We start from the raw sequence: 26102 nt of genomic DNA, 5'->3' as shown, positions 1-26102 counted from the left end.
TTTAAAATATCCAACAAAAGGTGTTTATCAGGATTTTGTTGTAATGAAAACAAGAATATGTGGGTAGTGAGAGTATTAGCAGAAGCAGCAGGCATGTTGGGAGTGTAAACAAGGAGCTGAGAAGGGATTGGCTTTCCAGATCAGGAGGATATTGAAAGCCTTTCACTTCTTATTAAGTGTAATGAATATGTTTGGTTTCAGCAAGAGTTTCACCCTTGATGCATCTCCAGATGTAAATGTTTGTACCTGCAAATACATACACGGGGTGGAGCACCAGGTGTGATCAAACCATTATTCTGTCATTACATCAAATAGAAACTATGTGTTTCCTTGGAAAAGGGACTTGCCCAAAAAAGCTTGCAATCACTTCAGGTAAGGCCACAATGCATTCCTGATAAGCACCATCACTCATTGGTAGGGAAAAAGAAAACAGCATAAAAAAGTGAAAACAGAAGCCTTAATAGCAAAGGTCTGAATTCCAGATGTTGCAAAAGGGGTCAAACTCCTGAGTTCATCAACAGAATTTAAACTCTAAAGGAGAGTCAGGATAAATAGTATTAGGCTATTAATGTGTAACAGGTCAATCATGCACACATGAAAACAGCCCGTTAGGAACAAAGCTACTGAACTATGCAAAGATTATGATGAAAGGCTGGTAATTCTTAGCAATGAGCTGTCTGCTACCTTAAATGGCCTGGATTTAAGAACATTTTTGCTTTACAGGGATTATTCACTAAACAGAAACTAAGTCTTTCTGAATGAATAAGGATTATTACAAGGCCAGAAAATGTTTTCAAGAATGTAAACAAATGCTATGATTAATGAAACACACGTGTTCAAGAAGTAAACTTGAACTTTTAAAATCTCTGTTAATGCTCTGAACTACTAATTTCTATAACTCCCCATGTTTGAAGCTTGTATACAGCGGCTTTCAAAATGCCAGGATGCTGTGATGTCAAACAACAATGAGGCAATAATAATTCCTTTTAAATCCTATTTTTCCTAAAGTAATGTGCTTTATGCCATACAAAAGTGAAAAACACAAATTTGTTAGAATGAAAAATGTACACTAAAAGAGCTGCAAAAAACTAGTTGCAAAGAAGCAAACCCTTAAACTATACTAATGAATGACCTAATTTTACAAAGTCAGAAGGTAGGTTAAAATAATCCAGAGTATTACATAAATTATTGCTGAGTAAAGACAGTCATCAATAATTTGAGCTGATATGAGACAATAGCGACATTACAGAAAGAGGATATTTTCTCTAGAATTAATAAAAAAGACAACACAGATACCTGTCAGGGAGGCTGCTGGGAGGCCAACAAGAACACTGCAGAAGCTGCTGACATTTCTACATATTCTGCACATGTCTGGCTAAAAAGTAGGATTACAAGAAAAAAAAAAGTCTTGCATTTCATTTATAATAACCAGATGTGACAAAAATCTCCCAAACCTGTACGGCAGAATATGGTGGATCTGCTGAAATCTAACTTTGACTCGGGCTACAATTTGAAAAGATATGTTTGTCACAAAAACAACACAACACATCACCAAAGGAAGACCATAGCCTGAGGGAAAGATGGTGGTGGCAGGATCATGATCTGGGTTTTTCTTCAGATGGACTTTTTTTGACTGATGTCAACCAATATTACTAGCCTGCAGATGATATCAGTTCATATTGAAAAGTTTTAGTTTTAGAATGATTTTAATAATCTTTTACAACAAAAAACCTGATATTTTAAATTGGTATGTACCCTTTTTCAGATCCAGTGTACATGTGAAGAAAAATAAGCAGATGTTGGATTTCTCAAGGAAAGCAAAGGGAATATAATCTCTGGATCTTCGCTCCTCTGATTCAGATGCTTTTGTCTAATTCTGTGAGGATGATAACAATGAGTTTCTGAAAACAGCTATTTTCATAAACTCGCACTAGACGTCATAGAATTTGTATGACACATTCTCAAAAGTGTTTTATAAATAACTACTGACATAAACCCAAATGTAAGAAGTACACAAATAAACGCTAAAACTAATCCATGATTCTTGTATGATTTTGGCTGATTTCCCTTATTGTTTCCGCTCATTCAAACGTTTGAGCTCTTGTTGACTCTGGCTCCTTGTAAGCTGCTGTCACTCTAACTGTTTTACAATATCTAGCATGCTAGTTGCGCGTGCGGAAATTTGATATGTTCTTGAGGCTCACTCTTAACATCTTTATATCAGGTTCTTTACAGGACATGATATATCCTAGAGGTTTTATCATCAATCTTTATAAATGGCTGGCCAATAAAAACCTTAAAATTGTGTATTACGAAATGTGTTTTAGGAGTTCATACCCAGAAGACAAAACATGTTTATGAAAGAGGGCTTTCATTTCTATACAGTCATGGCCAAAGGTTCTGGTAGCAACACAAGCACTTTATTTAGCTCACTTTACAGCTTTGGCTTCCATCATGACAGTTTATGTTTAATTAGTGCGATGATTACATTTGCATTAATTCAACATTATGACATTTATTTTCTAAAAAACAAAATATAAAACAATTTTAAATGTATTAGTATAATTAAAATCACTATCACTGACTTAGAAAGGATTCTATCATTGCATTGTATAAAAAAACCCGCTTATCTTGTAAAGAAACAGCTGCAAAGATTTTGCACATGAAAGAACAACTTCCTGCATCTTCATGAACTTCAAGGTGAGACCTCCAGTTTAAGCAAAGAAGGTTTCAAGGCATTCAGGAGTGTCCAGCAAAAGTCGGGAACATATCCTCCCAAGTTCAACAGAGAATTATTTAGCAACCAGTGCAGAGCTTGCTCAACATTGGCAGCAGGTAGGTGCAAGTGCAGAAGCGCAGTCGAAGTAGTTTCTGCACAAGAAAGGGAACACTCAAATTCTGCTGGAAGTGCAAGAATAGAGATTTATTTCTTTATTAATCTTTATGAATCATATGCCTGATAGTTTTGGTCTGGGAAATCTTTTGTCCATACATAACATGGTGACTGTTACAATTAATCCTGTCGGAAAGGTTTAACAGAGAAATCAGCTAGGGGTGTTGATGAAATAATTATTAAGAGTCGGATACCGAAAGGAGAGGAGAAGAAAAAGAAACTGCTCTGGGGGTACTCAAAAGAGAACAATAACAAGATGCTGGTCACAGAGAAGTCCCAAGCAATTTCTGACACTGCTGAATGCTTCTTAAAGGTCATCCTTAGTCAGGAGCGAGCTAAATTAGAGGCTGGTGCCTCTGTCAAACTGAACAATCACAGACCACCAATTTAAGCCCCCAAACAGAGATTTTCTTCTGATCCTTTCCCAATGAAAGACAGACGCGTTTAAGGGAGTTGGCTTACTTATGCGGTCAAAGAACTGTAATCAACACCAAGCACTACTAAGATTGGCATTGGGTTAGCATCAATCAGGATTTTGCCAGGAAGTTGATATTCAGCATGTCAGCCTTAATTACAGAAGTTGTGAAAAAGAGAAAATGAAGGAAATATTGACGCTTCACATAGAGTTGATACATGTGCTGGTAAAACCCTTTGAATAATATAAATTGGTTTATGTACTGGTCAGTACACCATTAAAACAAAAAACTCAAAGTGCAGATGATGCACATTTGGATCTATGCATACTATGGAGTTAAATTTGTCTCAATATTATTCAATCAAACAAAAAACTAATCTCAATAAAAAAAAACTAATCTGAATCAAAAAATATTAAGTTGTGATCAAAACTTTCAGATTTTTTTCTCACAAAGAGAAAAAAGTTATTTGCAAAACATAAACTTTTATTTGCGCATGTCAACAATCTTTGGTTACGAGTCTCGCTTTTTTGGTTTTGACGCTCTCTGTTTTTGGTTGAACTCAAATAATTTTGAGTTCTGGAAACATGAACATCCTGGAAGGGGCCTAAAGATGAACGATGTAAGACGTTTCCCTATTGGTTAGCGCTGACTAAAGCAGCAGACTCTGATCCCCCGCATCTCTGAACTTCTGCTCGAACTGCAGGGCTTGCAGCGTCGCTTCAGTGAAGAGACATCAACTCTACAGAAGAAAACTGCGGTCAAGTGAGCCGACAGTCAGAAATACGCGGTGACGCCAGCCGACACCAGCTCTCTCTTAAAGATTAGCGTCACGCATACAAGGTTCATTACGGTAATGGAGCAGAAAGGATCCCGATCCTGGCAACGGTTGAGAAAATAAGAGGAAAACAGAAAAGGAACCTTCAGAACATTTATATTAATTACATTTTTACAACTTTCACATTCATGTTTTATGTAAAAGAATAAATATTTTATATTTTACTGTACAGTTTTGGAGAAATATCTTGTCAAAATACCTCAAAATGCTCAACCATTATATGCATTTGTTCCACTTTCAGGAATTTATTTCTCCAAAACCATGAGAGGTGACAACACAATCTCTTCAGATTTTATTAGAGGGTTTTCTATATTATAACCAGAATTAGTATTTCATAATTTTACTGTAGGTTTCTGGAGAAATACACAACTATCCCAACAAAGTACCACAAACGCTTCTTTTTGGTGAGGTTGATGAGGTCCTATGGGAAGTGGTCTGGACAGCTTAAAGTGCAAGAGCATCCAGATCTCCTCTGACCTCTCCTGGACCGGAAACGCCCCTCGCCTGTTGAAGAAGGTACAACAACAGCTCTTCTTCATCTCCTCAGCTGCTTACAGATGTCTACAGGGCCAGGGTGGAAAGCACTCTGTGTCTCAGCATGACAGTGTGGTGAGGGAACTGCACAGGAGAGGAAGTATCACGGGTTGTGAGGACAACACACAGGATTGTGGGATGCCGTCTGCCCGACATGGACTCTGTTTTATACTACTCTTGGGGTAGTTGTGTATTTCTCCAAACCTTTACAGTAAAATTATGAAATACTAATTCTGGTTATAATATAGATAACCCTCTGATAAAATCTGAAGAGATTGTGTTGTCACCTCTCATGGTTTTGGAGAAATAAATTCCTGAAAGTGGGACAAATGCATATAATGGTTGAGCATTTTGAGGTATTTTGACAAGATATTTCTCCAAAACTGTACAGTAAAATATAAAATATTTATTATTTTACATAAAACATGAATGTGAAAGTTGTAAAAATGTAATTAATATAAATGTTGTGAAGGTTACTTTTCTGTTTTCCTCTTATTTTCTCAACCGTTGCCAGGATCGGCGTCCTTTCTGCTCCATTACCGTAATGAACCTTGTATGCGCGACGCTAATCTTTAAGAGAGAGCTAGTGTCGGCTCACTTGACCGCAGTTTTCTTCTGTGCAGTTGATGTCTCCTCACTGAAGCGACGCTGCAAGCCCTGCAGTTCGAGCAGAAGTTCAGAGATGCGGGGGATCAGAGTCTGCTGCTTTAGTCAGCGCTAACCAATAGGGAAACGTCTTACAGCGTTCTTCTTTAGGCCCCGCCCAGGATGTTCATGTTTCCAGAACTCAAAATTCGTTGAGTTCAACCAAAAACAGAGAGCATCAAAACCAAAAAAGCGAGACTCGTAACCAAAGATTTTTGACATGCGCAAATAAAAGTTTATGTTTTGCAAATAATTTTTTTCTCTTTGTGAGAAAAACTCTGAAAGTTTTGATCACAACTTAATATTTTTTGATTCAGATTAGTTTTTTTTGATTGAATATTATTTTTTTGATTGAGATTAGTTTTTTTTGATTGAGATTAGTTTTTTGCTTGATTGAATAATATAGAGACAAATTTAACTCCATACCATACCATCACAAGAACAAAAACATGTAAACATAAAAGGTGACATACAAAGACAATGAACACCCAACTCATGCTTGCTCTCCATAAATGCTCTGGATGATAATCAGTTGTTTTTAACAATGGTCTCATATGGTTTTTCCAGTGTTACAGAGAAGAACTCTTGTTCTTGTCATCTAGTGGAGATTATCCAGAGGACAAGTCATAGACCTGTCCTCCAGGGCCAGTTTCAAGTATGTTTTAGTTGTTTCCCTGATTTAATACGTATAATTAAAAGGAACTTTACAACAACAGAAGCCTGCACAAATTGGGGACAGTCAGAAAAGATAATTTAGCATTCAGACATTTGTAGCATTTTATTTAAACTTCTCTGTTTTAGGCATGTTGAACCCAGAAGAATTTCTGTTAAAATTTAGTGAGCCAGCTACAGTTGCGCACTGGGTGCCAGAAACTGTCTAAGAAATAAAGCAGACTCAGACGAAGATGGATGAGTTCATTAACAAGAGCCCACACTGTTGATTAAATAAGTAATTGGAGTTGCTTGTGCCATCATCACTTGAACAGAAGGTCTGTCTGGTAATCTGGCAGTCAAGAGATGAAATCCATCTGGCTGGATGACAGGCAGGACAGATCCAACAAGAATGGAGCTACATGTGTGTTGTGCTTTTTCTTCTCAAAAGTACATGCCAGGACTTGGGTGGAAGCAGGGTACTAGTAGAAAAACATTGCGAAATTTGAGGACTTTTGCTCAAATACAACTGTGGCAATGACAAAAGGAGAATTCAAAGCAGTAGTTGGTCCCACAACCTCAGGACTGGAAAGGAAAAAGATACTGATACATAAAGCTGCATCCAAAAATGTAGTTTACTTAATTTTACTCCCTGTTGGGTCTTCTGTTCATAAGTGTATAGATATCTAGATAAAGGATGTGTAGACATCTCGTGTTTTTTTTTTCCTGTAAGGCAGACACCCTGCCAACTTACAGAACTAGGTTTGAGACTTTACATTTTTAATAAAGCTTACAGTGAGTGACTTTGGTTACACCCCCTTAAGCTTAGGCTACTAGAAGATTTACCATGAGTTCTCCTCATTTGGTTTTCTCTTGCTAATGTCTATTTATGCATTTATTGCAACTACTGCTTCCTTTAATTTTGTGTTCGGTCTCTGTTTTTCTTCCGGGGAATGCAGTGTTTTGTGTTTAGCTGTCTCTCCTTCTATTCAGTCATCCTACATGGAGCTGAGTTTATCATACTTTTCACATATAGAATTCAACAAAAGCATTATTGGTCATAGCAATATTTAGCTTTTGTGTAATCTTAGATAATTTATTAACGAATGAACTTAATCATTTTTATCTAGAGGACACCATATTGCTGTAACGATTCCTACTAGAAAGTGAAGTATTGTGAGTTGGTATAAAAAGAGAAATAAGCTGAAATTAATGTCACTGATGCAATTTTCCTGCTATGAGAGTTTAAATGCAAACGAGAGCACAGTTGCTGTCCGCTTTGCCACTTCCATTCACCGTGTATGAGAGGAAATTCTCAAAAATGAGCAAATGTAAAAGCACCCTACTCTATTATTAGCCTTCCTGATAATAATGTGCTATAAAAATGTGTTTTATGGTGGACTTGTGGACCCTAGGATGCCCTTCAGAGCTGCAGTGAGCTTTGGAGATTTTTTTTCACCTCCTCTCACAAATGTAGCTCTTTTAAACTTTTTAATGATTGCTTTGAAAGAGCAGCAATTTTTACTTACAGTAATTGTTTTTGAAGATCAACACATTAAAAAAAGAAACTGCTTAGTCAATCACTTAACCTGGATGGCATTAAATTGACCTCCAGTAATAAAGTAAAAAACCTTGGTGTTACTTTTGACCAGGACATGTCATTTAAATCCTATATTAAACAGGTTTCTAGGATTTATTTCACCTTCTTTCACCTCCAGAACATTGCCAAAATTAGAAATATTCTATCCAGGAGTGACGCTGAAAAACTAGTCCATGCATTTGTTACTTCAAGGCTGGACTATTGTAATTCTTTACTATCAGGATGTCCACAAAATGCAGTTAAAAGCCTTCAGCTGATTCAAAATGCTGCAGCAAGAGTTCTGATGAAAATTAAAAAGAGAGATCATATTTCTCTTATTTTAGCTTCCCTTCATTGGCTCCCTGTTAAATCCAAAATAGGATTTAAAATTTTCCTCCTCACATATAAAGCTCTTAATGATCTAGCTCCATCATACATCAGAGATCTGATTGGTCCATATGTTCCTAACAGAGCACTTCGTTCTCAGACTGCAGGTTTACTGGTGGTTCCTAGAGTCTCTAGAAGTAGAATGGGAGGCAGATCCTTTAGTTATCAGGCTCCTCTCCTGTGGAACCAACTCCCAGTTTTGGTCCGTGAGGCAGACACCCTGTCTACTTTTAAGGCTAGGCTTCAAACTTTCCTTTTTGATAAAGCTTATAGTTAGAGTGGCTTAAGTTATCCTGAGCTACCTCTGTAGTTATGCTGGTATAGGCTTAGGCTGCTGGAGGACATAATGACCACTTTCACCCTCTTCACTACATTCTCACACTACTCTCCAATTTTGCATTATTTGCTGTTATTTCAGCTTTTAACTTTGTTCTCTCTTTTCTCTTCCTAGAAGCTACACCTGGCCTGACTCTGTGTCTACCTGTGACACCTTTCTGGAGAGGGGCATCGTCCAAGCTTATGCTGGCAACAATTTAATGCTCACCCTCTACAGATGATCCACTTGGCCCTGTCTTTCAGTGTTTAACCCTTTCTCTCTACTAGACATGGCAACTGACTGAGCTTTTACTGAGACTAACTCTATGTGCTCTCTTTCAGACTCTAACCTTGAAAACTGGCTCAGAGTTTATCTGTTCTTTCTTTCTAGGTGAAACGACTAAAGGAGCTACATCCATTAACATTTACTTTTCCTTCCCATAGAAAGGACTCCTGGATCAATGCTTCTTTGTTCTCTTTGTGTCTCTGCTCTGTTCTCTCAAACCCCCAGTCGGTCGTGGCAGATGGCCGCTCACACTGAGCCTGGTTCTGCTGGAGGTTTCTTCCTGTTAAAAGGGAGTTTTTCCTCTCCACTGTCACTACATGCATGCTCAGTATGAGGGATTGCTGCAAAGTCAACGCCAGTGACTGTCCACTGTCTCTACATGCTCATCCAGGAGGAGTGAATGCTGCAAGTCACTGACTGGATGCAATCTGCTGGGTTTCCTTAGATAGGAAAACTTTTTATCCAATTTGTATAAATAACTGACTCTGACTGCACTGTTCAATGGTTAGGATTCATTGGAATGTATGTACCTGACTGTTGTGAAGTGCCTTGAGATGGCGTGTTGTGAATTGGCGCTATATAAAACTGAATTGAATTGATGTTGGTGTTATTATTGACTGAGCTATACCACCCATTAACTTTGTCTGCTCTGCTTTTATCTATATTCCATTGAAAGTTCTTCTGATCCAACACTTATGTGTTTTTTCTGCTTTCCTACTATCATCTCAGCCCCCCAATCAGTCACAGAAGATGGTGGCTCAAAATGAGTCTTGCTCTTCTGGAGGTTCCCTGATAAAGAAAAATGGTTACTCTACATGGTCGCCACATGCTTGCTAAGAATGAGACATTCAATGAATGTTGCAATCGAATTGGAATGAATTTGTCTGTACTGGGATACAAATGGATTGGAATGATTTGGATTAATTTTTAAATAGTTTAGACAGCAACACGTTAAATATAGTCAGATATGATTTTGAATTTGAACTTTCATGTAAAATGCTTTGAGATGACACCTATTGTATATTGACCCTATAGAGACAACCTAAACTGAATTGAACTGAATTAAAATGAACCGTGAAAGTACAAAATATGAGAACAGAGGAATTATATTCTTATATAAGGTTCACATATATTTCAGTCATTCAAATGAAGTTGACATGGCATGTTTTCAAGATATTTATTTTAAGAGAAAATAGTTTTGAACCTAAACACATCAATAAAAAAAAATTTTCTATTTTTTTTACTTAGCACCTTGCAAATTTACTTCCCTCTGCTTAACAGAGCATTGAGTTTGGGGGTAATTCAGTCTGAGCACCATGCAGACTGTAGTCAATAAGTCAATTATAATGTCTGGGTTTGATGAAACTGCTGCTTGTCAGTATGATATAGGATTTGCCTCCAACAGCAGTTAAAGACAGTCTGCTCTGCATTAGTCAAGAAAAGCCAAAATGCTGTCTGTGAGAGCTTAAAAATGCTGTTTAAAACTGAACTGAATGTTTGGAAAGTAGAGGTCGTAATGTGCAGGAGGGTGAACTGATGAATATTCATAGTGCGCCAATCTGTGGGAGAAATATGATTTTATATGCTTTAATCAGCTTGTGCAGTCATCCATCACATGGAATCATTCATCCAGCATGCAAGTTTCAACAAACCTCTGATGAATGTCAAAACTAAACCAAACTAAAGCCCTTTTCAAAATTTAATTAATTGGTCCAATGGAGGTGCCAAAATTACAGTTTGGCTGTTATAATATGCACGTGAACCTCCACAGCATACCCGTTGTAAGGGATAATTGCGAATCTGTGATATTTTCAATGTGCTTAAGAGTAATCCCAAACAGCCAGATTTAGTATCATACACACTACCCTGCTCGCCATTTAAGATGTGTAATGCAGTCTAGAATCAGAATCAGAATCAGAAAAGCTTTATTGCCAAGTATGTTTTTGGACATACAAGGAATTTGTTTTGGCGTAGTCGGTGCAATACAATACAAATTAAACAGTATAAACATATCTACAATATAATATAAATATATGTGCACAGTTTTAAGTGAGTGAGAGTAAATATAGAGCAGTATAAGATGCAAGAGCAATACAACAGTGCAGGTGATCATTGTGCAAGTAAAGCAGTGCAAGTAAAGCAGGAGTCCAAGCTGAGCGTTAATGTAACGCATAGAGTTACAAGTTACGGGTGTCCTGTCAGCAAAAACAGTGGGGGTGTGGGGGAAAGGGAGAGTGTCAGGGTGGTTTCCAGGCTTTGTTAACCAGGCTGGTGGCAGATGGGAAAAAACTGTTCTTGTGGCGTGAGGTTTTGGTCCGGATGGACCGCAGCCTCCTGCCAGAGGGGAGAGTCTCAAAGAGTCTGTGACCGGGGTGGGAGGGATCAGCCAGAATCTTCCCTGCCTGCTTCAGGGTCTAGTGAAGTCTTTCTCCCTACAGGTTCTTTTTTTGGTCTTATATTAGGGTATTTCCATTGCAAATAAGGGAGTCATGCCATGATGTGAATGTGTGCCTTGGGCAACAAATGTCTGTTTAATTATGTAATGCAAGATAAACATACAAGCATATGTGGTACTTTGATCCATATTTAGCATCTCAACATGTAATTCATGTTTTAAGGATGCACCAAAAAAATCAGGTTGTGACTGGATGGTTTTAGTCATGGTCCGGCCTGATCTTTTCGCAGTAAGTGAATGAACTACATCTAATTGCTGAGGACAGAAGATTCAGATTTACACATTTGTTACCTCTCAGGTGTTTGACAATGAAGGCACATAAAGAACAAGAGGGGAAAGACACTATATTTACTATGGAGACACGTAGGCCGTTTCTTCGTGATGCTACAGGGGGTGAGACAGGAAGTTGAACATAGAGGATAATTGCACTGTTTTATTCATTTGAAGAATCTAAATATGTCTCAAAACATGCTGGTTTAGGATATTTTGGAATGAAGTCATTCACTTAAGCTAAGGGTCAAAGAATTCTACAAGGACTACAAAAAAGATGGATGTTTACGGTTGCTATGGCTAGCTGTACAAATGATACTTTATAGTAGTACAGCTAAAATAAGTTTAACATTTCTGGGATTTTTTTGTTTTGGAATTCTATTGAAATCCTGTTTAACTGCAGAGATGTGTAACACTGACACCTCCCTCTCACATACATGCTATGATGTTGCCTCTGGTCTTGCTATAAATATTTATTGACAATTCACAGCAAATAGGATCCTTAAGGCCCCTGTTACACATAGAAAAAATTAATAAAGAATCTAACAATCTAACAGATAACGGTAAACAAAGCGCATTTCTGTCACAAATCCTCGGCTGTTTAAAACACAGCTATTATTTCTTTTAGAAAAAAAAGGAATATGTTGTGATGACACAAAAAAAGGTTAGTAAGAAATAATCTTGTAAATTGCTATTTTCTTCTACTCAATCAACAAAAAGATACCTCATTTTACAGTTCGATGTTTTTGAACACCTGTCAAAAACTGGAAACAAAATTAGTTCTCCTCTGACCCATAAAGCTTCGATAATTGGGCCTGATTTCCAATATATAGGAAAATAATATGCAGGCCACAAAACCACACCAGCTCATATTGCTAATTATCTGTAGTTATTATAGAAATATGCTCAGTTATTACCTAAAGTTACTGCTGCTGGAATGTGTTGTCAAGTCCACTCAAGCTGTCTATGAGGAAAATGTCCAGCTATGCCAGGGTAAGGCAGAAAAAATAAAACATAATTCCACCTTAACACAGCTACTCCCAATGTTCTGCCAAATGCCAGCTATTATATACTTACCCTCCAAAGGCTGCCCAATGCCAGTCTGTGACTTTTTCTAAATCTTGGTATGGTTTCTACAATGTTCTTAAAGTTAGGTGCTGGTGAAAAGTAAAAGTAATAACAGATGCATTGTCATCGTGTAGCATTTAATTGAGGACACAAACTCACGCACTCACCCTGTCGCCAGACATGAAAGCCCTCCAGTCAGCTGTTTGTCAGTAATGATCGTCTTCTAGCAGCAAAAGTACGTAGCATGAGCATGTCGCTAACCAGCTGCAGTCACACAGCTCCCACATCTGGTTCTTATAATATGTACTTGGTACATTCTGAAGCACATTTTCACATGATCCCCGGTTAATAATTGTCTACCTTTCTGCCCCAGACTGGATGTACATTTACTGGCCTGTGAATGAAACACCCTTGCTGAAAAGAACTTCTGTCTGACACTGTGAGAACAGGCAGACTAAACAAACAGCTGGGTACCAATGGCTCCTCGGATTCCAGCTCAACAAAGGCTTTAAGCCCATTTTGTTTCTGCTTGTGCAATTATGGCACCCTCGCACATTTTCCAGGTGGCAAACGTTTATGAAAAACCAAAACTTCACAGATTTCCCACAATTGCTTTCTGCCACATTCATCAGTCTGCTGAACTGAGAAGAAATATGAAGCAGATGGAGTTGGAGCCTGCTACTATAGGCTGAAACAATGTTTTAAAAGTCAAACCCTTGACATGAGAATCCTTAAGTCACCAGCTGTTGAGAGCAAGAGTGACACATTTCAGATCAGTATGATCAGTAGTTGTGAAGACAGAAAGAAAGATGGTAAAAGGTAAAGCAACAAGGTCAAATCCACTGGAGAAACAATCAAAGCTTTCTTTTACAGACAGTTCTGATGGACTCTTGATATGTTAGACTCATAAAACTTTAAGATGAAGTTCAGTAACGATTCTTGCACCACTCTCCCGATTGGGGATGACAATGGTAGGGTTTGGCCTCAAATGAATCAGTTAACAGAAGGTAGAAGGTTTGCGAGAAAGAAACAGGACTGCAGTCAAAAATGAAAACACCACAGTATAACTGAGCAAATCAGAAATGAAGAAATCTGTGAATGTGAACATGGCAGTGAGCCTCAGTCTCTGGATTAAATCGTCGCATAACTGAACATTTTTATGAAACATGCTTTAAATTACCCAACAATTCTACTCAAGTTCTCAAGTCATCAGACTTAGACACCTAACAGAAGAGACAACAATTAAAGCGAAGAACTGTTTTGTTACCATTTATTTACAACTGTTTCTGTTTTAATTAAAATAGAGTGTCTTAAAAGGTATTTCAATGAACAACAAGAATGTGCCATGTATCAACAACAAGAAAAACAAGCTGCTCATCCTGTGCTGCACCAGTTGATCTTAAATCGGGGGTCTATGTTCACTAAGACCCCAAAGAAAACAGATGTTGATACTATATAACTTTTAGTTTATTGTAAATTCACCAATATCTTTGCCTATTGCATGTTTTCCTAACATCGTGCAGCCCCAATACACAGGTCAAAGCTTTGCAAAAACCAGAAATCAGCAAGATGGATTTTCATTTTACCTACAATTTACCTGGTCTTCACCAGAAACCTTTACAGGAATGACATTATGCAGAAATACGGGATTCAAAATAAACTAATTTACACTCACAAATATTCAAAAAGCACTGCCATCGATATCCTTTATGGTGGAGTCCCAATGTGATCCCATGCATTACATCCGCATTCCAAACATAGCGTTTTTAAATTGTCTGTCGAAGTTCCTGACTAAACTCAACTTCTGACAGTTGTTGCTGTGTTTGCCTAAGAATTCATATCAGCTTCACTCAAACCGATCAATGCTGCACTTTAAGAATCCAGACATATTGTCGTGTGCACAACTTGCAAAACATTTGGTCTGTTTAATAATTTGGGGTTTCTCTTGCAATTCGAGCGTTTTTCCACTCTTTCCAATGACATTCACAGTGACAGGGAGACTATCCTGGCTGCTGCATCTCCCTGTCTCACTGAGCTCAGTCAGCTGTCAGTGTAGGAGGTCAACCCAAAGCGTTCATTTTATGACGCAGTCGGTCAACTTTCTTGTGCAAGAATTCCTGGAACCACATTGGAGCCAAATCATCAACTAGTCAAATTAAAACAGAGTTAACATGCTAACTATAACTGAGCACCAAAGCTAACAGGTCTGAAAGAAAACAGTAACAATATAGCAACATTTTATAACCTGGTTAACTCTGTATGGGTGTTGACAGGTGTTGAAAGATACTGTTGAATTAGTTCAGCTGGAAACAGCTACACAAACACATCATACTGATTACATGTAGTTTGTTAGTCTACTGCCTTGTAAAGCTACTGAGCTTTTAAGCATATCCATGACACTGATTTTCTATGGGGTTGGTATCTGCAAATGCCTCATCTTCAAATGACTCTGATCACTATCAGGGACAAAAAGTCTATATTTACTAATAACAATAATTACCTCCAGTAAAAATGCATGTAAAATATTAAAAAATAATAATCACAAAACATTTTTATTAAAACGCCATGAGAGAAATATATGGTCTTTGATCTTATACTCCTCCCACCATATTACCAACATCAAACGAGGTAAAGCTGGTGATTAGAGTTCACATAAGTCCTGCAAAGTGCTCATTTAAATGACACAACTAACAATAGCAAGTCAAATCACAATAGACTGTCTTCTTTTAAAGCAAAATTAATTTGTGGTTTGCATACTTCAGTGACTGCTTAATTAACCTAGCTGACTTATATCTTCAGACATGGAAAATTGAGCAGCCACAAGAGTGCTACCCGATAAACCAGGGACAGTCAGCGCCAACGGCTTAACAAGAGTGCCATCATGTGGCAAAACAACAAATGGATCGGGACTTTATTTAATCAGGGTGACTGGCTGGATGCCTGAATGTTTAGATAAGACTCCAAGAACTTCAACATTGTGATATTTTTACTAAAACTAGAAACTGGTTCTTCTTTTATACCATAACGTCAGGGTATGATGGTCCTTAGAAAGTCCATTATGTTGATATTTCACATCTATTTCAACAGGATTATGAAAACACAATCGATTCATTTTAAAAACAGAAAAGAATATAGTCGACCATTTAGAAGCCAAAAAGGAAAAATTGGTAGAGCGAATAGAAATGCAGAGTCTGAAGTAATAACTTGCCTCTATATTATTGGCTTAATTTACCTTATCTCTGTGATGATGATTTTTCACGCAAAACAGTGGGTTTGATTAACATCAGTTAAAGACACAGGAGCAACATTCTTACTGTCTTACTGAAGTGATTGTTTTTTCTCACTTTGTAAGAAAGAAGGTGGAGTTTTCTTTGCTCTTGGTGAAGGTGACGGGGAGAAATCTCAGGGTGACGTTCATCTTTCTAGCGTGGGCGGCCAGTTTCTTTGCCTGTTCAATAGAGAGTAAACTATTCAGTCATCCTACATGGAGCTGAGTTTATCATACTTTTCACATATAGAATTCAACAAAAGCATTATTGGTCATAGCAATATTTAGCTTTTGTGTAATCTTAGATAATTTATTAAAGAATGAACTTAATCATTTTTATCTAGAGGACACCATATTGCTGTAACGATTCCTACTAGAAAGTGAAGTATTGTGAGTTGGTATAAAAAGAGAAATAAGCTGAAATTAATGTCACTGATGCAATTTTCCTGCTATGAGAGTTTAAATGCAAACGAGAGCACAGTTGCTGTCCGCTTTGCCACTTCCATTCACCGTGTATGAGAGGAAATTCTCAAAAATGAGCAAATGTAAAAGCACCCTACTCTATTATTAGCCTTCCTGGTAATAATGTGCTATAAAAATGTGTTTTATGGTGGACTTGTGGACCCTAGGATGCCCTTCAGAGCTGCAGTGAGCTTTGGAGATTTTTTTTCACCTCCTCTCACAAATGTAGCTCTTTTAAACTTTTTAATGATTGCTTTGAAAGAGCAGCAATTTTTACTTACAGTAATTGTTTTTGAAGATCAACACATTAAAAAAAGAAACTGCTTAGTCAATCACTTAACCTGGATGGCATTAAATTGACCTCCAGTAATAAAGTAAAAAACCTTGGTGTTACTTTTGACCAGGACATGTCATTTAAATCCTATATTAAACAGGTTTCTAGGATTTCTTTCACCTTCTTTCACCTCCAGAACATTGCCAAAATTAGAAATATTCTATCCAGGAGTGACGCTGAAAAACTAGTCCATGCATTTGTTACTTCAAGGCTGGACTATTGTAATTCTTTACTATCAGGATGTCCACAAAATGCAGTTAAAAGCCTTCAGCTGATTCAAAATGCTGCAGCAAGAGTTCTGATGAAAATTAAAAAGAGAGATCATATTTCTCTTATTTTAGCTTCCCTTCATTGGCTCCCTGTTAAATCCAAAATAGGATTTAAAATTCTCCTCCTCACATATAAATCCCTTAATGATCTAGCTCCATCATACATCAGAGATCTGATTGGTCCATATGTTCCTAACAGAGCACTTCGTTCTCAGACTGCAGGTTTACTGGTGGTTCCTAGAGTCTCTAGAAGTAGAATGGGAGGCAGATCCTTTAGTTATCAGGCTCCTCTCCTGTGGAACCAACTCCCAGTTTTAGTCCGTGAGGCAGACACCCTGTCTACTTTTAAGGCTAGGCTTAAAACTTTCCTTTTTGATAAAGCTTATAGTTAGAGTGGCTTAAGTTATCCTGAGCTATCTGTGTAGTTATGCTGCTATAGGCTTAGGCTGCTGGAGAACATAATGACCACTTTCTTCGCTACATTCTCACACTTCTCTCCAATTTTGCATTATTTGCTGTTATTTCAGCTTTTAACTTTGTTCTCTCTTTTCTCTTCCTAGAAGCTACACCTGGCCTGGCTCTGTGTCTACCTGTGACACCTTTCTGGAGAGGGGAATCGTCCGAGCTTCTGCTGGCAACAACTTAATGCTCACCCTCTACCGATGATCCACAGGTCTTTTAGTGTTTAACCCTTTCTCTCTCCTAGACATGGAAATTGACTGAGCTTCTACTGTAACTAACTCTATGTGCTCTCTTTCAGACTCTATCCTTGAAAACTGGCTCAAAGTTGATCTGTTCTTTCTTTCTAGATAAAACGACTAAAGGAGCTACATCCATTAACATTTACTTTTCCTTCCCATAGAAAGTACTCCTGGATCAGTGCTTCTTTGTGTCTCTGCTCGGTTCTCTCAAACCCCCAGTCGGTTGTGGCAGATGGCCGCTCACACTGAGCCTGGTTCTGCTGGAGGTTTCTTCCTGTTAAAAGTGAGGTTTTCCTCTCCACTGTTGCTACATGCATGCTCAGTATGAGGGATTGCTGCAAAGTCAACGCCAGTGACTGTCCACTGTCTCTACATGCTCATCCAGGAGGAGTGAATGCTGCAAGTCACTGACTGGATGCAATCTGCTGGGTTTCCTTAGACAGAAAAGCTTTTTATCCAATTTGAATAAATAACTGAATCTGACTGCACTGTTCAATGGTTAGGATTCATTGGAATGTATGTACCTGACTGTTGTGAAGTGCCTTGAGATGATGTGTTGTGAATTGGTGCTATATAAATAAACTGAATTGAACTGAATATCTGTCTGTTTTGTTTGTCCATTTCCCTTACAGAAGTGGACACCTCCATCATGTCATAATAATAAAGGAGGGAAACAAGAAAACATGGATTACTAATGAAAGGTGCACACAGACACTGTTTCAGATACATTTATTTTATTACAATTATTAGGGCTCCCTGTAAGTGTAAAACATGCAATCAAAGCTTTTTAGTGTGATACTATGTTCCAATTAAAGATATATTTATTAAAAGCCTTTTTACTCATCTTTCCCAGTGGTGACAGTAAGAGTGAAGGGTGGTGTACGTAAATGCATAATCACAGCCTTACTTTCATAGTTGTACGCGGAGCCTGGATGAGATCGTCTCTGGTGGCACCATCAGCAAATCTGCCGGTATCTTCTAGAAACCTATAATCTTCATTGCAAGCAAAGGCAAACAGTCAATGCATCAGGGTGGGTTTGTAATACGATGCAAGTAATAAACCCATCAGTTATTGTTATTCTTTAAGAAAAGCATTTTATGAGAGTCCAAACCATTCAACAAAAACATTTCTGCCAATAGAAATATAAGAAAGCTAAGCTTATAGAAGCATCACTACCAAATTGACTTTTTTAAAAGGTTATTTTGGGCAGTTCAGGTCTTTCTTCAACATGAAAAGCAGGAAAGCAGGCAGAGAGAAGATAAATGACATTAAGCAAAGTGTGGGACTTGCAGCAGGAACGACAGTGACGAAGCTTTCATCCTCTACATCCTCTGCCTCGAGGAGTATCCATACCACTGAAACTTCTACACACAAAATTCTATGTATTTTATTGGGATTTTATGGGATAAACTAACACAGTAACGCATAATTGTGAAGTAGGAGGACAATAACACTTGGGTTTCAAAACGTTTTTTACAAATAATCTTAAAGTGTGGTATCCATTAGTGTTCAGCCCCCTCTTCTCTGAGACCGCTAAATAAAATGTAAGATTTTAAACGGGATTTTATGTAATAGACACAAAGCAGTACACAAGGAATGCAAGAGAGCTTTCAGAAATTTATCTGTCAACATTTACTGCACCTAATCAAGTATTTTCATTCCACTTTACAGTTAAATGCTACGTTCTATTAATCAAAGGGTACAAATACTATTGCAAGGTACTGTAAGTGAATATTTCTGTCAGAGTACTCGTTAATAACCTTTACATCAAATATTCTGTAAAGAAAATTCTCACCATTTAGAAGTGCCATTTCGTCGAAATGTGAAAGAGTAACAAATGCGGTTTTATTCCTAACCCCACTGCATCCTGAGTCATCCTTGTGCTTCTTCACACACAGCAAACTGGAAAATAAATACACAAAACGTAGAAATCGGCCTAATCAAATGAATTTAGGTTGTTAAGGCTGACAACACTAACAGAGAGCATGAAAACAGAAAGATAACAATATCGCTTTAAAACATAAAGATACAATCAGGCAAGTAAGCATGATTACTGAGAAAATGACCAGGTGGTGATGCAGACTTTACTGTGTTTACTTTGGATACTTCACACAAGGTTAAACTAAACTGACACTGGAATTTCCTCTGTGACCCATGAGGCATGCGCAGTGATTTCCTTACATGGATATTTACTAAGTGGCATTTCAAACACTGGAATAAATAAAAATCCATGTAATTGAGCCAGGGACTTAAAAAAAGCTCAACAAGGTGATAAAGAAGACTGGTTCTGTTCTGGGGACTCCTCTGGAGATCATTGTGCAAACAAGGATTCTTCATAAAATGAAGAACATTATGGAGAACCCTGAGCATCCTCTTCATGAGACTGTCCTACAACAACAGAGTGTCTTCAGTCAGAGGTTTCTTCAGATCTGCTGTAAGACGGAGCGCTACAGGAGATCCTTCCTGACCACAGCCATCAGCATCTACAACGGCTCTTTGAAGAAACCTTCATAATATGAGCTACAACAACATTTAATTTCCTTTTGGGATTAATAAAGTATTTTTAATTGAATTGAACTGAATTGGGTTCAAATCAGACGTATTCTGAACCCGACTGTTTCAGGGCGATTTCTAACTAGCTTGCAGGTAACCCCATTTTTGTTTTTGTAAAAGGCTCTGAGATCATTTTTGTTTTGAAGTTGTGCGATGTAAATAGGCTAATCACTATGAATAATTTAATAAAAAAAGATTAGATTTATAATTATACAGCAGGCTTTAGGTTGTAAATTATTAGATTTGCACTGAAATATTAGTTGTTGATTGGAACTTAAAAAATGCTGACTTTTTCCAGTCAGTGAACGCACCATATAGAAATGTTATTAAGTTGAGAACACTCTTCAAGGAGAGAATGGGAAGGACATTTGGTAGGACCGTTTAGCCTAATGAAATGTTCAGGTATGACCTCTTCTGTGACAATTTGTATTTGAGGGTTGGGTTATAAATTCTTCAGTATTCACTTTCATTTGTCACATTTTCAGACTAAGATCAGTTTTATGTGCAAGTATCGGCCAATCACCCACAAATTAAAGAAATCGACCAGCCGGCCGATTGATCCATGCACCCCTAAATGTTTTAGACGACCTTATTGTAACATATACATAATAATCAGTATGTTATATTCTTTTAGTATTGGTAGAAATAAAGCTTAATTTAAAATTTGGATTATCATACCGTGAGAATCTGATATTGCCTCATGCCTAATTTGGATTTTTAATCTCTTCAAATCGAATTGTCTGGTTCAGCATTCAGGTATGTTTGTTTTTGTCTTTTTATAGATCAAAACAAAACCTATTATAAAGCAAAATCATTTAAGTAGAAATTTTAAATAGAAACTACCATTTCCTGGTAAAAGAAAATGAGCAAAGAAAAACCACTCACCCGCAAGTGTGTGTGAAGCAGGCAGGACACCTATACTTCGCTTCCTCCGATCCACAAACTCCACAACTAGACCAGATACAACTAATTAGTCATGAATTACATAAACTGTGGGTATCTTGTCCTACTTAATTAAAATATAAAAGAAATTATAGGAAAAAAGTAAGTACATCAAAAATAAACTTGACAAAAGTGGCCTGAAAATGCATCAGCTTTCACTTTGTCAGATATAGACTTTTGGAGAATATGTAGGGTTATTTTTGGAAAACATGCCACAACCGAAGTTTAAAGAAAATGATCCACTAATCGTTATAAATAAAAATATATATGCAAATCAAAGCTTTCAGAGAAAAGTTAGTCTGCGCTGTTTTTAGGATTGAACGAGTAAAAATAACACATAAGTATATGACTCTGTGTAAGCATGTTGGCACTACCATAAACCCCGTACAACACTTTAAAACAGTTGCTCGGATTTAAAACCTGGTGCTTCAAGTCTTGCAGCGAGAACTCAGCTATCTATCTACCTACCTTGAGAGGGAAATCTTCCGTTTTGTGACTTTCTGCTCCTCCTTTGGGCAGCAGTTGTCGATTTGACCCTCCATGGTGGACATTTTATGTATTTACAGTAAGGTTACAGAGCGTATAACAGGAAAAACTCAACGACACGTTGTTCAGGATGCTGGCGGCATCAAAACAAACCTAGTTCCGTCCGAGGCAGCACGTGGAAACAAGTTCCGGTTGAAAATTCCGCTTATTGCTGCCCCCTTGTGTCTGTAAGGGGGACCTACAACAATCTCAAGTTGATGTCCAAACTGACTGCAAAGTTGTCCTGTAAAAGGGGTGTTTGGACAGTATTCAGATGAAAATAACAGCGTGGTAATAAAGATAAATGGAGTGACATTAAGTGAAATGGGACTTTGTGTTTACAGAATAAATTTACCATTAAACAAGGACTCTATTTCCAGCTGATTTGCTTGCATTAGCTGAATGGGAGTTACATAATTTGTAAAAAACAGTATTAAGTTTGTGTGGACTGCCAGTCAGAGTTTAACTTTTATAAAATTTTTGCCATAGATTATTCAAGAACTTTTTAAATCTTTCATCTCAGTTGAAATATGAACGAAATCTTTAAGCAGAAAAAAAAGATAAAATTAATAATATAACCTTGTCGCATTACTGTGCACACACTTAAATTAATATTTTGTCTAGGTATCTTCTGATTTTATTAAAACTTCAGTCTTTTTTGGTGGACTCGAGCAGCCTTGAACATCTTGACATGACATTTGTCCATTATTCTTCTCTGCAAAAAGCTGCAAATCTCTGGTAAAGGCATCATCTATGCACATCCTTCTTCAGAGCACCCCACATATCTTTGGATCAGTGTCAGGTCTGGGCTCTGGCTGGGCCATTTCAAACCTTTATTTTTTTCACCAGTGAAGCCATTCTTAAGTTGATTTAGATATGTGCATTAGGTTATCCTCATCTTCAAGTCTTCTCTTCAACTTTCTGGTAGAAGTCTGAACATTTGGTGCCATCATAGACTGGTATTTTGGAAATGTTCACCATGATGATGTTCAGTGGTGCTTTTATGCCAAACATACTATTTGGAATTATGGCCTCAAAGGTCTACTGTGTTTTTTTTTTTTTTTTAACAGGAACATATTTCCCCACATGCATCTGCACCTAAAGAGTGTGACTGAAAGATTTCCACTGGGTTTGAATGTATCTGTGTAAGCAAAGGCATCTTTCCTGAGTGTGTAGACTTTAATGGGAAAGCGCCCTATAGTTATTGTGATGTTTTTTAAGTAGTCACTCTTTAAGTAGAGAACCTGCAAACGTATATGCTGAGGAAGGATTGATGGGCGGATTGAAGAGTGGATAAAAGGATGACATACAGATTGATGGCTAAATGGATAAATATTTCTTCTTTGTGCCTGTTTTATTTAAAGTAAAAAGTACTGACTGAAACACCTGTTTTTAAAGATTGTTTTAGATTTTCATCAGGTTGACAATAAAATGGGGAATAAAGTCTGCAAATACACTTTTTTTCCATACTTTTTCTAGAAAATACCAGGTCTCAAAAAATGCTGAAACCATGTTATTTAATTTAAGTCCTTATCATGGAGATATCTTTCATTTTGACAAAAAGAGCAGGAAGCCAGCTGTGGATAAAGTGTACCGTTTATTTATTTGTCAAATCTTTATTTACACATTTCCATCCATTGTTATGCTCCACAAATTTTACAGAACACTTTCAGTGATGATAATATAACTTAAGAATATTGTGACAGTTTGACTCTGGCCAAAGATAGCTGCCAGTCAGCAAACCACCTCTGAATGTGACAAACAGTTTGATAAACAGTCACAAGTGTGAACACTCAAATGTACCTTCTAAACATAAATAACTGAGTTGTGATTGGCCAAACAATTCATCTGAGAGTATAATTTACCGTGCTACAGCAATGTGAATTAAAAAAAGACTATAAATAAAAAATAAAAATATGCTGAAAATATATACACAGGAACTGTTGATGACTTGTCATTTGTTGCAGCACCAATGGTAGGTTCAGGGACCTACCGACAACAGAAAAAGCTACAAAAATGTGTCATGTATCAAAAATTGGTTCATAAATTAGAAATGACCAAATCAACATAAGTACTCGTATAACACAAACAATCTTGATGTAACCGGTACATACAACACTATTTGACATTAGCAACTAGTCTAGAAGGCAAATAACCCAGTAGAGGTAGAGCACCGTTGGTCAAGATGTCAGAGTCCAACTGGGCAAGACCAAACACAGAAAACGGCTAAAATACTGCCTTAGGTGGGACTTTGTATTTTAATTCACATAGTTTCCACACACTATTGCACTTGCATTCACTTTTGATAAACAGTGCTCAGTGCAGAAGCCTGGCACATTCCTTTTGGTCTGACCCCTGCATAGGATGGTCTGGGTGGGCTTTTTGTGTAAGGTTTTGAATTTGGATAGGCAGCTGCATTAGGAGGCCATTCTCAGTGTTTGGGGATTAACAAGGGGCCATATGAAGTGAGCCTAAGCACTATAGAAATGTCAAACAAACCATCGTTTACACATTTATTTCATAAATATCTGAAAGCACAGTTCTTCTTTGGCCTAGCTAACATGAATTCTCCACCAAGTTCTCTGCACCTGGAATTTGTTAACCTCACAAAGTCTCATGGATGGAGTGAAAGGGGACATCAATGAGGTGTGAGAAAATGAGCAGATGAAGACAGATGGTTCGCTGTGGCGAACCCTGAAAGAGAAAAACCAGAAGTAAAAGAAGAAGAAAAACCACCAACTCTCTGGATCTCATCCTTGGATCTAGCTGAGGATGCATCTCTTTGAGAAAAAGGTGTGTTTGAGCTTCTGTGGACTTGAGTGGTTAATGAGAGCTGGTTACAGCACACTCTTGGGGTCAGAGGAAGCAGACAGGACCAATTTCTATGTGTAGTTGATAGTTAAGCAGCGAGGAAGAAAATTCCTGGATGTCTATAATAGGTAACTGACAACTGTCCTGAGTGTGGAAGAAGAAACGGGACTGGTGCCAGCTGCCATCTTGAATCTGAAATATATATAAAAAAAATGTGATTAACATATATTTAATTTTTTATGATTCTGATATTTGTTGCACTTTCCTGGCACATATACAGCAGGCTTCACACTTATTGGCATCCCTGGAATGGGATGTGTCAAAAAAACCCACCTGAAAATGAATTCACACATAGCAGTGACATAATCCTAAATGGAAAAATAAGAGCTTTGATCCAACCTTGAATTTAATTACATTTTTGTAGTAATAAAAAAAACCAACAGACTGGCAGCGTTGTTCCAAAAACTTGTCAGATGCCCCACATGTTTAGTTAGTTTTTTTGCAGAGGGTATCAGATTTTTATTTTCATGTATTTCAAAAGTTAATAATTTCACGCATTCTTAAATTCCCAGGGCCACAGGATGACAACCCTCCACTATTAACATTTTACATGAGGTCTTTTCCCACACAATCATCCACTGTTCCATGCCACACATAACCTTAGCGTTTGTTGTCAAATCGCCAAATTTTAGCCTCATTTGACCAAAGCACATTCTGGCAGTAGCTTTTAGCTCCACATTTGTTTATATGATAGAAAAACAAAGTGCCTGACTCTTGTATGCAAATAATCCCACTTAAATCAGATCTAATTGTTTTTATGGAAACCCAAAAAACACCATTCTTTGTGAGTGAGCCTGGAAATTACTTTTCTTTCTTTACCATCCTTCCTCCTAAGGACTCTGCCAAGATAAACGTTGATCCTAAAAATTGGGCGTCTGTGTCATATCAATGCACATGTACCCAGGGAAATTACTAATTGTTCGTAGACACCCTGAGAAATAAAATAAAGTAAAGTATAGATAACATTACATCTTTTTCATTACATCTAACGTTACATCTATGTATTGAGAATTTTAGTGTCAGCAAATGTGGAATTAGTGACTGTAAAAAAAAAAAACATTTCCCAACATAGAATTGCTTTAACCACTAATTAACTAGTAAAAGGTTTTAAATTAAAAGTTAGATATTGCTATTTTTCACAGTGAGATTATGCGACTGCGGTAAAAGTTCAAATTGTGTGAATGTTTTTTTTCTACACATCTTTATCGGGGGGACAAATAAGTGTGGAGGCTCAGTATACAATGTACTTCAACTCCATATCTCCAAATAATTCGCACCACAATAATGTTTTCCACCAGAAAATCAATAGACATTAATAGATAGAAAAAATTCTAATGATTCTCCGATTCTCTGGAGAAAAACAGCCATGGACCAAGTTAAGCTAAATACTACACCACGTGTTTAGTTCTGATATTTAAAATTTCTATCCGGCTCATTACCTTGCACTCATCCTGAATCAGATTGGGTTCAAGTAGTGTGTCTTTTTCAGATATATGTTTATTCCAACCAATAAACCAGGGTTTGGAGTCTTCTCTTTGCACAGGTCCGGTGGAACTGGATTTGTCTTTGGTGTTGTAGGTTGAATCACCCAGGCAGTGAAATGTGATGCTTTGGCTTGCTTCAGAACTCAGTAAATGGAGAAACTTCATTTGGACTTTCCCAACCCCAAACTCCAGCTATGGGAGACGAACAAAGAGTATGACTGTGTTATCATAAGCACAAAAGGAAAAAGATCTCTTTCACAAACTTCCTGATACACCCTGAAAGGGTAACATTTATTGTTAAATTTAGAAGTGAAGAGTCTGAAAAAATCTCTATGTGCATCTAATTTCTAATACCCAA

The 26102-nt window shown here is 37.4% G+C and overlaps 2 protein-coding genes across 2 annotated transcripts in view; both read right to left on the bottom strand.

Annotated features, from left to right (window-relative positions):
* The window catches only part of znhit6 (zinc finger HIT-type containing 6), a 43189-nt gene extending 21662 nt beyond the window's left edge, over positions 1–21527 (bottom strand). Inside the window, exons 1-5 of the mRNA XM_047375831.1 lie at positions 21333–21527; positions 20808–20873; positions 19165–19271; positions 18276–18361; positions 15679–15782 (exon numbers count right to left, since the gene is read on the bottom strand). Of these exons, the coding sequence (XP_047231787.1) occupies positions 15679–15782; positions 18276–18361; positions 19165–19271; positions 20808–20873; positions 21333–21415 (446 nt within the window). The 5' untranslated portion in view covers positions 21416–21527. The remainder of the gene's footprint in view (positions 1–15678; positions 15783–18275; positions 18362–19164; positions 19272–20807; positions 20874–21332) is intronic.
* Positions 21528–22967: 1440 nt separating this feature from the next.
* The window catches only part of LOC124873719 (collagen alpha-1(XXIV) chain), a 155133-nt gene continuing 151998 nt past the window's right edge, over positions 22968–26102 (bottom strand). Inside the window, exons 59-60 of the mRNA XM_047374587.1 lie at positions 25700–25936; positions 22968–24392 (exon numbers count right to left, since the gene is read on the bottom strand). Of these exons, the coding sequence (XP_047230543.1) occupies positions 24246–24392; positions 25700–25936 (384 nt within the window). The 3' untranslated portion in view covers positions 22968–24245. The remainder of the gene's footprint in view (positions 24393–25699; positions 25937–26102) is intronic.

This window comes from Girardinichthys multiradiatus, chromosome 9, assembly GCF_021462225.1.
Source record: "Girardinichthys multiradiatus isolate DD_20200921_A chromosome 9, DD_fGirMul_XY1, whole genome shotgun sequence".
Classification (NCBI taxonomy): domain Eukaryota; kingdom Metazoa; phylum Chordata; class Actinopteri; order Cyprinodontiformes; family Goodeidae; genus Girardinichthys; species Girardinichthys multiradiatus.
This window is presented reverse-complemented; position numbering and strand designations above follow the sequence as displayed.